General features: G+C 46.0%; 1 protein-coding gene across 1 annotated transcript; it reads right to left on the reverse strand.

Moving 5' to 3' along the window:
• Window positions 1-2,712: 2,712 nt before the first annotated feature.
• Window positions 2,713-4,969, reverse strand: HES4 (hes family bHLH transcription factor 4). The gene is made up of 4 exons (XM_077837259.1): window positions 4,710-4,969; window positions 4,083-4,178; window positions 3,838-3,925; window positions 2,713-3,596 (listed from the first exon to the last, which is right to left on the reverse strand). The coding sequence occupies exons 1-4, from the start codon at window positions 4,815-4,817 to the stop codon at window positions 3,019-3,021; spliced, it is 870 nt and encodes a 289-aa protein (XP_077693385.1). The 5' UTR covers window positions 4,818-4,969; the 3' UTR covers window positions 2,713-3,018.
• Between the last annotated feature and the right edge of the window lie 8,614 nt (window positions 4,970-13,583).

The raw sequence follows: 13,583 nt of genomic DNA on the forward strand, positions 1-13,583 counted from the left end.
GAAGGGTTCTGCTTAGTGTAGGGGCATCAGTCTAGCTCTGTTGCAGCTTTGAAATCACTGTATTTTTCTCCCTCCCAACACCGTCCCAGTAAAGTGCAACACCCGAAGGACTTCAGGCTGCCTGCACCCTGCCAGGTGGAGTGATGATGGCATAATTATTACCACCTGGTGCCTTGTTCACCCCTTTGGACTTTCACCTTCCACCCTCATCGTCATCATCCTTTGTACTTTTATAGCACCTTTACCGGGACAATGCCGGCTTAAAAAAAAATCATCCTTCAGGGTGAAAAATTGCTACCTATGAGAAACACCGAAGATCATGGGAGAAAAAACATATCTTAAAATACAGAAAATTGGCCTGTAAAACCAGAAAGAATGGCTGGGGGGGATGGACACAGGAGCCGATACAGTCATAGAAACTAATTTTAGTTAAATCCCATCATGGGCAGAAAAATTAAGATTGGTGGATTCTCTCTACCAGAAGGATCTCAAACTTCCTCACACATATTCATTAAGCTTCTGGTCACTCCTGGACAGTTGTCGTCATTATCTGCATTTTACTTGGGGGGCGGAAACCGAGGCACGGAGTGGTTGTGTGGCTACGGTCACAAAAATCTGCAGCAGGTCTGAAAATAAAAGCAGATCTGTGCTTTAACTATTACAGGTCTCATTGTTCATATAATCTTCTTAATGACAGGTGTAACCCTTAATGAGTGCCTTTGAAAGGGTCATGTAAAATGCATATTATTGAATGCCTCTCTTTTGGTGGGGGTGGGGGAATCACTGGAGGAACTTCTTAACATTGTTTGCTATATTTGAACTGATGTAATACATCAAAACACTATTGGAAAGACTTTTGCCATTGTATAATGTCACTTGGGTCAGCCCTTGCAGTTTTCTTTTTGCTTGGATACTTTCGTATGTTAGCAAAGTAAAATCTGCCAAATCTAGGGCAGATCTGGGAAATGGTGAATAAAGGGACAAGTCCAGGGACACGGTGCTATCCCAGGGAGGTATATAGTTACATCCAGGCGACAGGCAGGCTTTCATCAGATCTTCCACCTCTTCTTCAGACAGAGGAGGCGGGGGTGGTGACTGGTTGGGGAGGACGGGAGCTAGTATTGTAATTGGATTTTATGTCTGTGATTGCATAACAAAGCCACCTGGGAGCCCTCTCATTCTAATGGATACTTCGTCCCAAGTTTGGAAGTGTTGGGGTGCTGTCTGCATTGACCAACATTTAGGAACACAGGAGTTGCCAAATTGGATCAGACCCAAAGTCCATCTAATCCAGTGTCCTATCTCTAACGATGCCCAATGCCAGATGGTTCATAAGGTGGTGTGAGAAACCTCCACGTTGGCAGATCTGGGATAATCTGCCTCCATGAAAGTCTCATCCTAACCCCTAACAGATTTAAAGCCTGAAACATGAGATTTTATATCCTTTCCAAAACTTGGGTTTTTTTTTTTTAGCATTAACTATTAGAACTGGATGGTCTTGTTATCCCTAAGAACGTCCAGTCACTCTTTTGAGTCTTGCAAAATTCTTGGCCTCAACACAACCTAACTCATTTGGCACAGCTAATTACCCTATAAAGTCTAGGATTTTGGATTATTACTGGGACATAATGTACCACCCTTTGCATTAAAGGGATCTGCTTGCTAGGGGCTGAGTGATGCAAAGCAGAGGTGGGTTATGTCTTTAGGCCTGGCTTGTGCATACATGCTTAATTTGCCAGACAGTTCCCTTCCCCCCCCACCATAATATTGGAATAATATGCACAATGCTTTCCCTTCCACACTTTGCATTCATTCCCAATGTTCTTGGCCTTATTAATTGGTGACCATTCGAAGTGGTTAATTCTCTGTGCACAAGGTTGCAATTGCTTCCACTTGGCCAGGATTCAAGTTGAGGGGGTGAGTCATAATGGGTGGCAAAATTGTCTTTTCCTCAATTCCCCTGCTCACAGGGGAAAAAAACAAAACAAAACACCCTGAATGATTCTCTTTTATGAGGTAGGCATTGTGAGGCCCAGCAATTGAATTGACAACAGCATTGAGTATCACAGTCTATCTGGCCCTGTCAATGAGGGGGGAGAAGAAAAAAAAAAGACAAACATTAACCCTCAGCTCTGCGTTCCCAGACATTTCAATAGGATCCCAAACTTCCAAAAGAGCCCGCTGCATACTCGATGAGACCCTTTATACCTTTTAATTGCCATTCCCCACAATAGAGACCGACTCGCTCGCCTCTTTAGTAGGCAAGATAGTAACTTTTGCACTCCCCCTCCCACACTCCTTTAAAAAGTGTGTGTGTGGTTGGGAGGAAGAGAAATTTTATAGGGCATCTCATTTCAATGAACTCCCTAAAAACAGGTAATGAGAGCAGTGTGTTCCTGAAAGTGGGGGCGTGTGCAGACAGTGCTTCCCTGGCTTACAAGAAGCATGTGTGAAAAATGAAACCGTTCGTTTTATGCCAAATAAACTAATTTTGAAAGATTTTAAAAGAGGTTTTACCATCCACCAAACCCCTATAAAAATATCCTTGGCCTGCATCCTTCAGTTTGTCACCCAAATTGCTCCCCACACGATTTGCACCCAAAGGGCTTTATTCTCCCTCCCCCCCACAATGAAGAGAGCAAACATTTCTATTTCAAAGAGTTTATTTGTTCAAACACCTGTAACTTTTTTAGAAGTCTTTTGTCGCACGCACACACACACGAGATAAAACAACTTTGGCATTATACTGGTGTGAATATTTGATACAAAACTAATCTCTTCTCTCTTTTTTTTTTTAAAAAAGTCTTTCAAATAAAGGCATTTCTTTAAAGGAGTAAAAAATACAAGTTGAGATCCCAACCTCTGGAAATAAATATACACTTTGTACTAAAGTCCTTTTTTAAAAAAACGTCTGCTTTAAAAACAAAACAAGGTTCCATACAACGGAACCAAAGCATGTGGTGGTTTTGTTTTTTGTTTTTTGGGGGGGGGAGGGAAGGGAGGAAGGCTTTACACAAGTCACCAAGGTCTCCAGACGGATTCACTGCGTTCCCCAATGGGACTCCCAGCTTGGGACGCTGGAGCTATGCTACCCCCAAATGACGTCAGACCCTGCACTGGGGATGCTGATGGGGTTGCAGCTCCGTTCCCTGGCCCGCTGCCTGAAGACAGTGGTCCATTAGCGTTGGCATAGAGGGGGATGACAGGTCCGCTGTTGGGAGCAAAAGCTGGGTTAGGGATGAGGAAAGCGAACTGGCCGTCGGTAGCAGGGACCAGCTGAAAACCCCCATAGACCTTGGGAGAAAGGGCTTCGGCAGGGTTCAGTTTGCAGGGCACAGGTGCTGCGGTGGCAGCTGGGGGAAGCTGGACGTGCAGAGGCTGCGCCAGATGAGCAGGCTGGCCAGCTGGGGGTGGCGGCGGAGGGTAATTCATAGCCACGATCTGGCCCAGGCAAGCGGAGAGGTGGCTGAGCAGGCGGGTGCGCACCTCTGTGTTCACCCCTTCGCAGGTGGAGAGGAAGCGGGTCACCTCGTTCATGCACTCGTTAAATCCAGCGCGGTATTTGCCAAGGACCGAGGGGTCGGCACTCAGAGCTGCTGCAACGGAAGAGGAGAGAAGGTCACATATTAGCACGGGGAAGCAGGAAGGGTCTGACCCAGAACTTCAGGCCTCCACCCACCCTTTGTGCCAAGGGCACCTGCTGAATGGATGCCCGGTGCTTGGCTGCAGAGCTGCATGCATTGGCAGCTGCAGTCTCTGGTCTACCGCCCAGCAGTTCACAAATGCTGGAGCTCCCCCCACACTCCAGGGAGTTGTGCTGGAAAAGCTGGTGCTTACCGGTCATCTGGGCTCGCTGCAGGTTCCGCAGGTGCTTCACCGTCATCTCCAGGATGTCTGCTTTCTCCAGCTTGGAGTGCCTGGAGCTCTGGCAAAGAGAGCCAAGGGGAGAAGGTAAAGATGGGGGTCTCTCCTCTTACCACCACCCCTCTCGCCCATAGCTTGGCAGCCTTCAGAACCGCCCCTGTGAGTCCTCCTCTCACATCCTCCCAAACCGCACCTGAAATCTCCAGAGCTCAACTTACATCTTTCTTCAAGGCATCCAGGATGAGGGTCTTCAGCTGCCCCAGGCTCTCATTGATCCTGGCACGGCGCCGCTTCTCCATGATAGGCTTGGAGGACTGGAGAGAAAGGAAACAGAAGCAGAGAGAAATAGATTTGCCTCCCTTCTACATGACAATCTCATTGCTACATACATGGATCTCACCTGCAGGGCAGGGCAGATTGCTCTGTCTGTTATTGCGTGTTAATGGAATACTACCTAGGTCTCTTACTGCAAATCATTGACCGGCTCCCATATGCAGCCTGCTCCTAAGTAGGAATCACGACTGCATCTACTGTACGCCACTGTATATTGTATGGGTCTGTGTTCGCATTACTTTATACTCATCACTATTGCCTAGGACTATACACATCTGTATGTTACAGCGATTTTATGTCTATTTTCATCATTACTGCATATTACTGCATGGTGAGAATGGCTTTAATATTGACCACGGAGATTTGGATATACAGCTCGTACTAGATGCACCGCCTATTGCAATAGATCATGGCATGTGCAACATGACGAGGTGCATCCGCATCCCTGTCCATCTATACACAAGCCGGGTGGGATCATTACATCTCTGAGCGTAAGAAGTGATGCAATTTACCTTTCTGTGTTCACTGGCACTCTTGGGCTTGTCCGGCGTGTGGCTGGAGGTAGCTGGGGCACCAGCAATCGGGGAGGCTGTCGGTTTCTCCATGGTATCAGCGGGCATTTTAAAAAAAAAAAAAAAAAGAAAAGTCTCTCGACCACAAAAAAGCAAGCGGAGGGCAGAAAGGACGTTGCAAAAAAATAATAATAACGCAATTTATTTTCAAACTGTATCCTTTGGCATGAGCCCAGAGCCTGGGAGAGCGTGTGTGTGTGTGTGGGGGGGGGAGATCTAGGCGGCTGCACCCCCTGGACACGGTTCAAGGAGGAGTCTGGCTTTGCAATCACTGATCGCAGGGTTAGCCAGGGCACAGCGGCGAGGCGACCCTGCGCGAGGCGGCTTGCACTCCTGCAGCTGGAGCCAGGCTGCTGCCGCTGCTAAGCCCGTGCTTCAGGGACCCCCCGCTCTATTTATACCCAGCGGCTGCTCCCAATTCGTGTGAAACCTTCTCTGCATTCTTTCCCACACTCTCGCCAGCCAATGAGAGCCTGGACTCACCCCACCGGGCAGCCAGCCCGCCTGCCTATTGGAGGACGCCCCCGCGAGCTGTCAGTCACGCGCTGGGCTTCCCAAAAATCCAGCCCCAGAGTAAAAGACAAGCCAGCAACATTGGGTGGGGAGAGGGGGGAGTGCAGTGAAAAGCCAAGGTGCTGGAGCCAGTGGCGAGGCTGGCAAGCAGGGATGGATGGGGGGGGAGCAAGGCACCCCCTCAGCCCCCCAAAAAGAAGGGGGAGGCAATGCACTCTCCTCCACAAAGGGGGTGGTGTGGGTGTGTAGTGCACTCCTTCCAAAGTCAGGGAGCACAGAGAGAAGGAAATCGATCTCCTCAAAATGGGGGAGAAGCGATGCAAACTCTTCTCGAAAAAGGGAAGGCAGGAGGAGTGAAGCGTCTCCTACTGCCCCTGAAAACCCAAGGGGTGGAGGATCAAGCCACCCCCCCAAAGAAAATTGTGAAGCCAAACCAGAGCGAACAGCATCCAGAATTGGGCATCCCTGCAAACAGCCCTTGCAATTTATTTGCTTTTTTTTAAAGAAGGGGCCCGATTAATGTATGAGAGTTGTTTCGTAGGCAATTGTTCAGGTCTGAAGGCAGCCTGAAGAGTCTTTGTTCTTTGCACTGTCTTTGGGAAACGCTGTTGAATTTTATCCAGAAAAATGCCACTCTAATGCTCTGCGTGGGGAAAGTGATTATGTTAGTTGGCCCGTTAAAAAAACCAAAGGTGTGGGGAGGATGTTATTTTCTGCATAAAGAACCACAACATACTGAAAATCTGTCCATCCCCTTACTACTATCTGAGCAGCTTCTGAGCTCTTGCAGCTGGAACAGAGTGGACACAGGGAGGAAAGAGCAATTTTATTTAGCGACCTTTTCTACAGACCAAGCTCCCCATCCAAACCCTTATAATTAGATCGTTGCTTCTGAGCCTGAGCATATGGATTTAATCCACCAAAACAAACACCAGGTCGCCTGGACCCTGCCTTATATGAATGTCGTTTTCGTTGCCTCAAGATTGGAAAGAAGTGGGAAAGATGTGAATACAGCACCCTAAAAACCAAACAGACCCCTTCTTGCCGAGCATTATCTGAGTTTGTGGGGCCAGGCTTTGGATTCTGAGAGGAGGCGATGGTCTCCCCGGTATCCCCTTGTTAGCTCGGACACGATGGTGTCGATCCCCCCCACCTGGTGGTTTGGATAAATAATACGCAGCCTTTCCCAGGGGCTAGCCTTCCGTGTAGGGGGGCCCTTATTATGGTGCAGGGCAATCCGATGTGTCGGAGGAAACCCTGCTTCTCCCAAGGCAGGCCTTGCACTTTGAAATCCCCCCGCCGCCCACCTCTGCTTCCAGACTCATGCCCACCTCTTCCTCCAGCTGCTGCGAACTCCAGCAGCAGCAGCAGCTGGTCCGGCACGCGAAGCCGTGGCAGGCGGGCAGCCAATGGGCCCGGGGCTGCGGGCCAAGCCGTCCCCCATTGGCTGGCAACTCCCCCAGCTGTCAATCAGGCCCCGGCGCCAGGCAGCAGCCAGCTGTGCTCGTGCCTCCACCCCTGAGATGCAGCCCTGGTTGGGCGCGCGCTCCCCTCCTCCTGCCTGGCCCCGGGAGCACGTGCCAAAGTGCTTCTGGCTTCCTGCGCGGTGCAAAAGCAAAGCAGCCAAGCTCCAGTCATGCACCAGCCAAGGGAGGCAGCCATGGGAAAACCACGCCTCCTCCTGTGCTCCAGAAATAATCTCCCATGCCAAACAGTGCCTCTCTGTCCCATTAATGTAAAGAGAGACTCTGAGCTAGATCAGATCCCCCACCCCACACACACTTTTTTTTTTTCCTTGCAGATTTTTCTCTCCTGCCTTGGGAAATTTCCCCCCCCCTCCCGACTCTCTCTCTCTTTCTAGTGTGGAAAAATCAAGAAGGGAACAAATAATAATAATATAATAAGAAAAGGAATACTTGTGGCACCTTAGAGACTAACCCATTTATTTGAGCATAAGCTTTCGTGAGCTACAGCTCACTTCATCGGATGCATTATGCATCGAAAGCTCATGCTCAAATAAATTTGTTAGTCTCTAAGATGCCACAAGTCCTCCTTTTCTTTTTGCGAATACAGACTAACACGGCTGTTACTCTGAAACCAATAATATAATAATCCGTGCTCAGACAGTTGGAGACAGGGGTAGGGCGCCTCTGGGAAGGACCGCCACAAAGGATCAAGGGTTAGAGGAAGAGAAGCAAAACAAGAATTTGGCATGATACCTGCAGGCTGACATTTGCAGCAGCTCCAAGAAGGAATCCTAATGTCCAGAATACAAAAAGAAGATGAGTGCAAATGGAACCAGCAGAGACCCTGAGAAACCATCTCCCCTCCCTTCATCACACTTTTCCATTCATCAGCTAGAAAGAATGGGCCACATCTGACTTTCCTGGTGCCCCTCGAACTGCTGTTGATGAAATCAACCTATAAGGGAAATCTAAGCCTTTGGCATTTTAACTGACCCCTTAAAAGAATAATTTTTTTGGCACAGAATCTACCAAGTGTAGATAAAACCAGTGGGCATTTGGGGGTGCCCCAGGAATGCAGGATTAGCCCCAATGTGATTTTGGGTGTAGGGTTGATCTGGATGTTTACTGTTGCAGCATTGGGCTGCTTGTATTCTCTTTATAATGATAAAGTTTCTCTCTCCTCCCTTCACTTTTTGTTTGTTTTTATTTTAAGAAAGACTGAAACTGCTTCAGACTACAATAGTTTGAAGATGATTGTGTGTGTGTGTGTGTGTGTGTGAAACTAGGCAGATGGAAGTGCCTTTTCTCTCCATTTCTCTTAGCCCCTAGCTAAACACATTACAAAGAATCCTGGAACAAATATGATGTTTGCTACCATCACAGCTATGTTATACCCCTTTTGCCCACCCTGTGTCTGCCTTGTTGATTTAGCTAGTAAGCTCTTCGGGGCAGGGACCCACTGCCATGTGTTTGTAATGCCTAACACAATGAGGCCCAATTCTTGGTGGGCTGATAGGCACTACCATAATAAACATGATTCATAATAATTCCCACCCTTCTTACATGGAGGTGATCTCATTAAATTGTCTGCAAGCCCCCAATTAATTTCTAAGCCTTCCTAGTTTAAAGACCATAATGACAGGGGTTGAAATTAAAAAGAAACATACAAAGTAAATATCCTTAAATCAAACTCTAATAAGTTCTCAAGCAGCATTTTTCATACTTTGCCCATCGGTAAACTTCAATTATTACCAGTGGAAATATTTTTTCATCAGTTTGTATGTGTACGGTGAAATTGATGTTTACCGACATTTCCCAATAAACATCTATTCCTTCCAAGCCTTTATATAAAACTTCTAGTCTCTAGACTTACACAAATTATTTTTATTAAATTATATATTCATTTTCTTTCAATTATTTGAAATTCAAAATGAACTTATTGACTTAATACACTGCCTTTTTTTTGTCATTAGGTTTTTTGAAGCAATGCGTAAAAGATGACTTGCAAATTTAAAAAAGAAAAAGCTCTTTGTAAATTAAAATTCCTTCTTTTATGAAACCTGACTAACCAATGGATTGATTTGTTAGACAAAGGCACATAACCATTTATACTGTTAGGTCTTTTGTTGACAACTCTTGTGTTTTGCTTTTAATTTGTCCTGATTAAGTGTTTCATTTGGTTTTAACCACTTCTGATGCCAGATTTATAATTTGTAACTTTCCTGGCACTCCTATGGTAATTAGTTGTTGACGCACCTAACTAAATAATCAAATCTCCCAACAGAACTGGAGGGAAGTGTGTGTGTGGCTTGGGGGTGGGGTGGGTATAACACTTACCAACCCCCCGCAATTCCTAGTGTTTTTGGATAGTGTCTGTAAATTGCAGGAGAGGGGAAAAAAGCCCGCGAGCGCCACCTGCAGGCCAGTTTGTTAAATGGTGTGAACTGAAAGCCCAATGAAAAGAACAGGAGGACTTGTGGCACCTTAGAGGCTAACAAATTTATTTGAGCATAACCTTTCGTGGGCTACAACTCATGCCCAATATTGCTCAGGGAAAAATTCTCTCTCCCATTGCAACCCCACTGAATTAAACTTAGCAGTGGATAGTCTGGTCGGTAAAGCACAATACAAGATGTATAAAGAATAGTATTAGTGACTGTTGATGCATTGTTTGGTGGTCTGTGCTCTCTCTGGGGCTGTGGTTAGGGAGGGTTTTCGGAAGGCTGTGATGGAAGGAAATCTTGTAGGACAGGCTGGTTCCATTTAATTGATCCAAGAGAAGATTTTTAAAGACTAGCCGTGATTCCTTTTCAGGTCTAATGTCGCAGAGCCTTTGCTAACTTTCTGTTCCTGCAGCTGCCCATGTAATGTGATGGGGTTAGTGCACCGGCCTTAGGTTGTTCCAGCAAAAGTGAAATGAGTTTGGTGGTCTCAGCCTAGAGATTTGTCCGGATCATAAAACCCCCAAATGTCTGGCAAAACCCTCCCCCAACCCCAGTGATGTAAACAACCTTTGCATGGGAGAGTCCCAGGAAGAGCATAAAAGGAATGGAGTGGGAGAGGGGGTGTTGTGTGCTGCAGATCTGAACTGGGATTCCCCAGCAAAATTTTTGGGCCTGGGAGGCGGGAGGAATGCAAGGGGAAATTTACCTAGAAACTCTGTTGGGCTCTGCCATTTATTCACTTTCAGGATCAGCAAAAGCCACTAAACTCTCTCTCCAAAGACAGTCCAAACTCCTTCCCCTCCCCATTCCCTTTAGATCCAGCATGATCTGCCCCATTGCCCCCAGGAAAGGGCCCTGACAGGCCTTGCGTTCATCTGTAACCTGACTGTTCTTTCAGCTCGTACCAACCTGTCTGCCTGTACTTAGAGCACAAATGCCAGCTGCCACCAGGCAACCTGGTTTCACTTAGGGTGACCAGATAGCAACTGTGAAAAACCGGGACGGGGGGGAGGGAGGTAATAGGTGCCTATATAAGAGAAAGCCCCAAATATCGGGACTGTCCCTATAAAATCGGGACATCTGGTCACCCTAGTTTCACAGGCATTGCCATGCCTCACCCTCCTGGGAGGATCTAGAGCTCAGCCTCCATTCCCTGCCCATCCCTGCCAGTCCCAGGGAAACCCTGCCAGAAACTTCTTCCCACCTCAATTTTAAAAAAAATTCACACTCTTATTCATGAAACAGACCCTCCTCTCACGTTTCCTTCGTGTAGCAATGCACATAAGGTACTAAAAGCAACAGCTGCAACTACACGAACTAGAAGGAATTAAACAGATGACTAGATTCCAGGACTTCGACCAGCCGAAGGTTACCAGCAAAAAGAAAACTTAATTCTAAGAAATCACAAGCTTACTTTTTTAAAGTAAAAAAAAAATTCATCCAAGTTTCCTCTCTGGGATCCCCAGGCTGACACCAATCGGCTGTTCCTTTACGGTCACAAGCAGACGCTCAATAAGCAGCTGAGGTGTTGGAGGAGACACAATTTGCTGAGCTCCTAGAAACCACTTGGTGCTGTAGCCGCCAGGGGGCATCGGGATTCCCAAGGAACCCCCTCTGGCTTGCAACAGGCTGTGGGCCACATAAAGGGACTTCTATCCCACCAGCTGGAAGATTGAAACTACGTAAAGATTTGCCAGTCCCAACCCCACATGCCCAGGTACTGACATTTTTCAGAGCCGCCCTTTTATAATTTCTTTCCTTGCAAGGCTGGTTTGCTGTTTTTTTTAGCGCGGTGCAGTTGTTTCTCTTGCCCAAAATTCTAACCCTGCCACTGGCAAGAGAAATGCTGTGACATAATCCAAATCTGCTAGAAGCCACTGGCTGAAAACTCAGCCACTTCCATCAGCTGGGGTGGGGTGTGCAGGGAAGCTGAGGTTTGCCTCCAGTCTCTTCACATGCATTTTAAAGAATCTCCTGCTGTTTGTCATTGATGGGCAGGATTTATTTAGGGTCTTTTCCCTTCTTTGGCCCTGATCTTGCTCCCACTGGAGTCAGTGGGAGTTTTGCCATTTGCCTTCAAAGGCAGAAAGATCAGGCCCTCAGAGTTTTGTAAATTTCCTTTAAAATTCCATTGTCTGCCAATGCCTCGCCCCATTGATGTCAATGGGAGTTTTTGCCATTGACTTCAGTGGGAGCAGGGTTTAGCCCGGGGTGGGTGTATAAACAGAAAGCTACACTGCTTGGCAATTAGACTCAACACTCTGCAAAAGTCTGAGCATCTGCCTTGCAGAAAGTTGGACTGAGCTGGGGGAGTTAATAATTTGCAGCAGTTCACATGAGCCCCAGAGAATTCAGCATTGCACAATAAGGATGAAGATCAAGTGATAAATAGCAGGGTACCCCAAACTGTTTTCTATGCTCCAGCTGGGGGACACATGGGTAGCAGAGTAACCTTCATACAGAAGGGAGAGTGGGTGATGGTGCTGGACAGCTACAGCAAGACCGGGTTGTTTGGCAAGGATCCACATTTCAAATGGGCGTATGGCAGGAAACCAGTTACTAATCATGTCATCAAACACCAGGGGGACTATGTCAATAAAAAACCCACAACTAATTGAAAACATTTACTAACCAGAGCTAAAGAGCTCAACTAGTGCCAGGAGATTTATCCCTAAATAGTAGGTATTTAGGGACACATCTGGCATCCCTTCAATATGCTATGCTTGATTTGGGGCTTGCAACCAGCCGTGGGAGTCACAGAGGTATTCATGGAAAAAAATGAACTCTTGAAATCTGGGTTCAGTTCCTGGCTCTGCGCAGATTCCTAGTGGGAGCTTGCACAAGTTGCTTCCTCTGTGCGTGTGTGTTTTTTCCTCTCCTGCCCATCTGCAAAAATGGGGATAATATGTCACTTACAGGAGAGTTGTCATTAGTATTTGGGAGGCACTCTCAGCCTGCAGCAACCATATAGGCACCTAGATAGCTGGAAAGTGGCTCTTTGAAACGTTTCAGTTTTCATTGCTGAATCTGTCTCTGGGGCTTTCATTTTCAGGTGTAATTTTGTGTGGTTTGCACCATTCAGCCTGCAAAATGCACACATCTTCAGCCAGACATCAAAGGACCTAGGGAAATTTTTTTTCCCCCAGAGGCCTTTACCTTCACCATGCTCAGACATATACAATCATACAAATGGCAGTCCTTCTGTGAATTGGGTTTCTGGGTTGTGTCTGTGTTGTGTTTACTGGTTTATGACTCAGGAGTTATATAAATAATGTACGCAAAATTGTCGCACAGTCCGTTGTAAAGATGCTCTGAGAGGCATATTGTGCTACAGAAGAAAAATACATATAATGTTTGCTTAACCAGATTTGGAAAGTTCAGTGGGCTCCTTTATAATCTGGGCCAGGGAAATACAGAGCAGCACTGTTTAATAAGATTACCAGAAAGGATTATTTTATTTCCTTAAAATGTGTTCTGTATTTTAAAGTAACGTCCATATTGGCAAAAAATGGTACCCAACATTGATAATAACTTTAAATTGCATCAGTCACAAAATCAGAGTTTAAATGTAACATTAATGTCCCAGAACAATAATTTCATGTGTCTTTCTGTGAACCAATTAAATACAATCTCCATCATTCTAAAGTTCTGACAGAACAGCTGGTCCTTTTAAATTTCAGAATTTCAAATGCATTTCGAGTCTGATCCAAAGTTTGGTGAAGTCAGCGGAAAGACTCCTGTTCGCTCCTGTGGGCTTTGGATCAGGCTCTGATACTATTTTACCCAACAGTGTTTTGGGGAGATTGCTCAAGTTTACATTTTTGGGTTTGGGTAAGATTTCTTGTGCATCAAGGGCAAAACCTTCATTGATGTTCTTGCAGTGACAAACTTGAGGATGGGATACAAAACCCTCCCCAAATTAGGGAAAAATCTTGAATACATTGTGGAACTTTGTTCTAATAGTGATTATTTGGGGATAGATTATCACGCAGAGGAGTAATATGGGATGATGTAAAATGCTACATATAGACTGAACGGGCTGTTTTTTGATAGGGCTAAACACATTTTGCAATAAGAATTTAGTACTTATACATAAGCAATATTTATTACCCTCTTGGAGCAAAAGTAAAAGCCTGATGGTTTTAAATGGATAAAGTCAAACCTTTATCTATCTATCTATCTATCTATCATATGTATTTATGTGTAAAACCAGAAGACATTTATCTAAAAGCACTACAATATGTTTTGAATATTTTTGAACATTTAGAAATCAGAAGCAAGTTACCCAGCACAGACTTGTTTCCCCTCTGCTAAAGGCCCAGGTCACACACTTCCCTACAGAGCTTCCAAGCCTGCAAGCAGGACCAGGAAACCTCTTAGACTTAGACTTA

Source organism: Eretmochelys imbricata, chromosome 18, assembly GCF_965152235.1.
Source record: "Eretmochelys imbricata isolate rEreImb1 chromosome 18, rEreImb1.hap1, whole genome shotgun sequence".
Lineage (NCBI taxonomy): Eukaryota > Metazoa > Chordata > Testudines > Cheloniidae > Eretmochelys > Eretmochelys imbricata.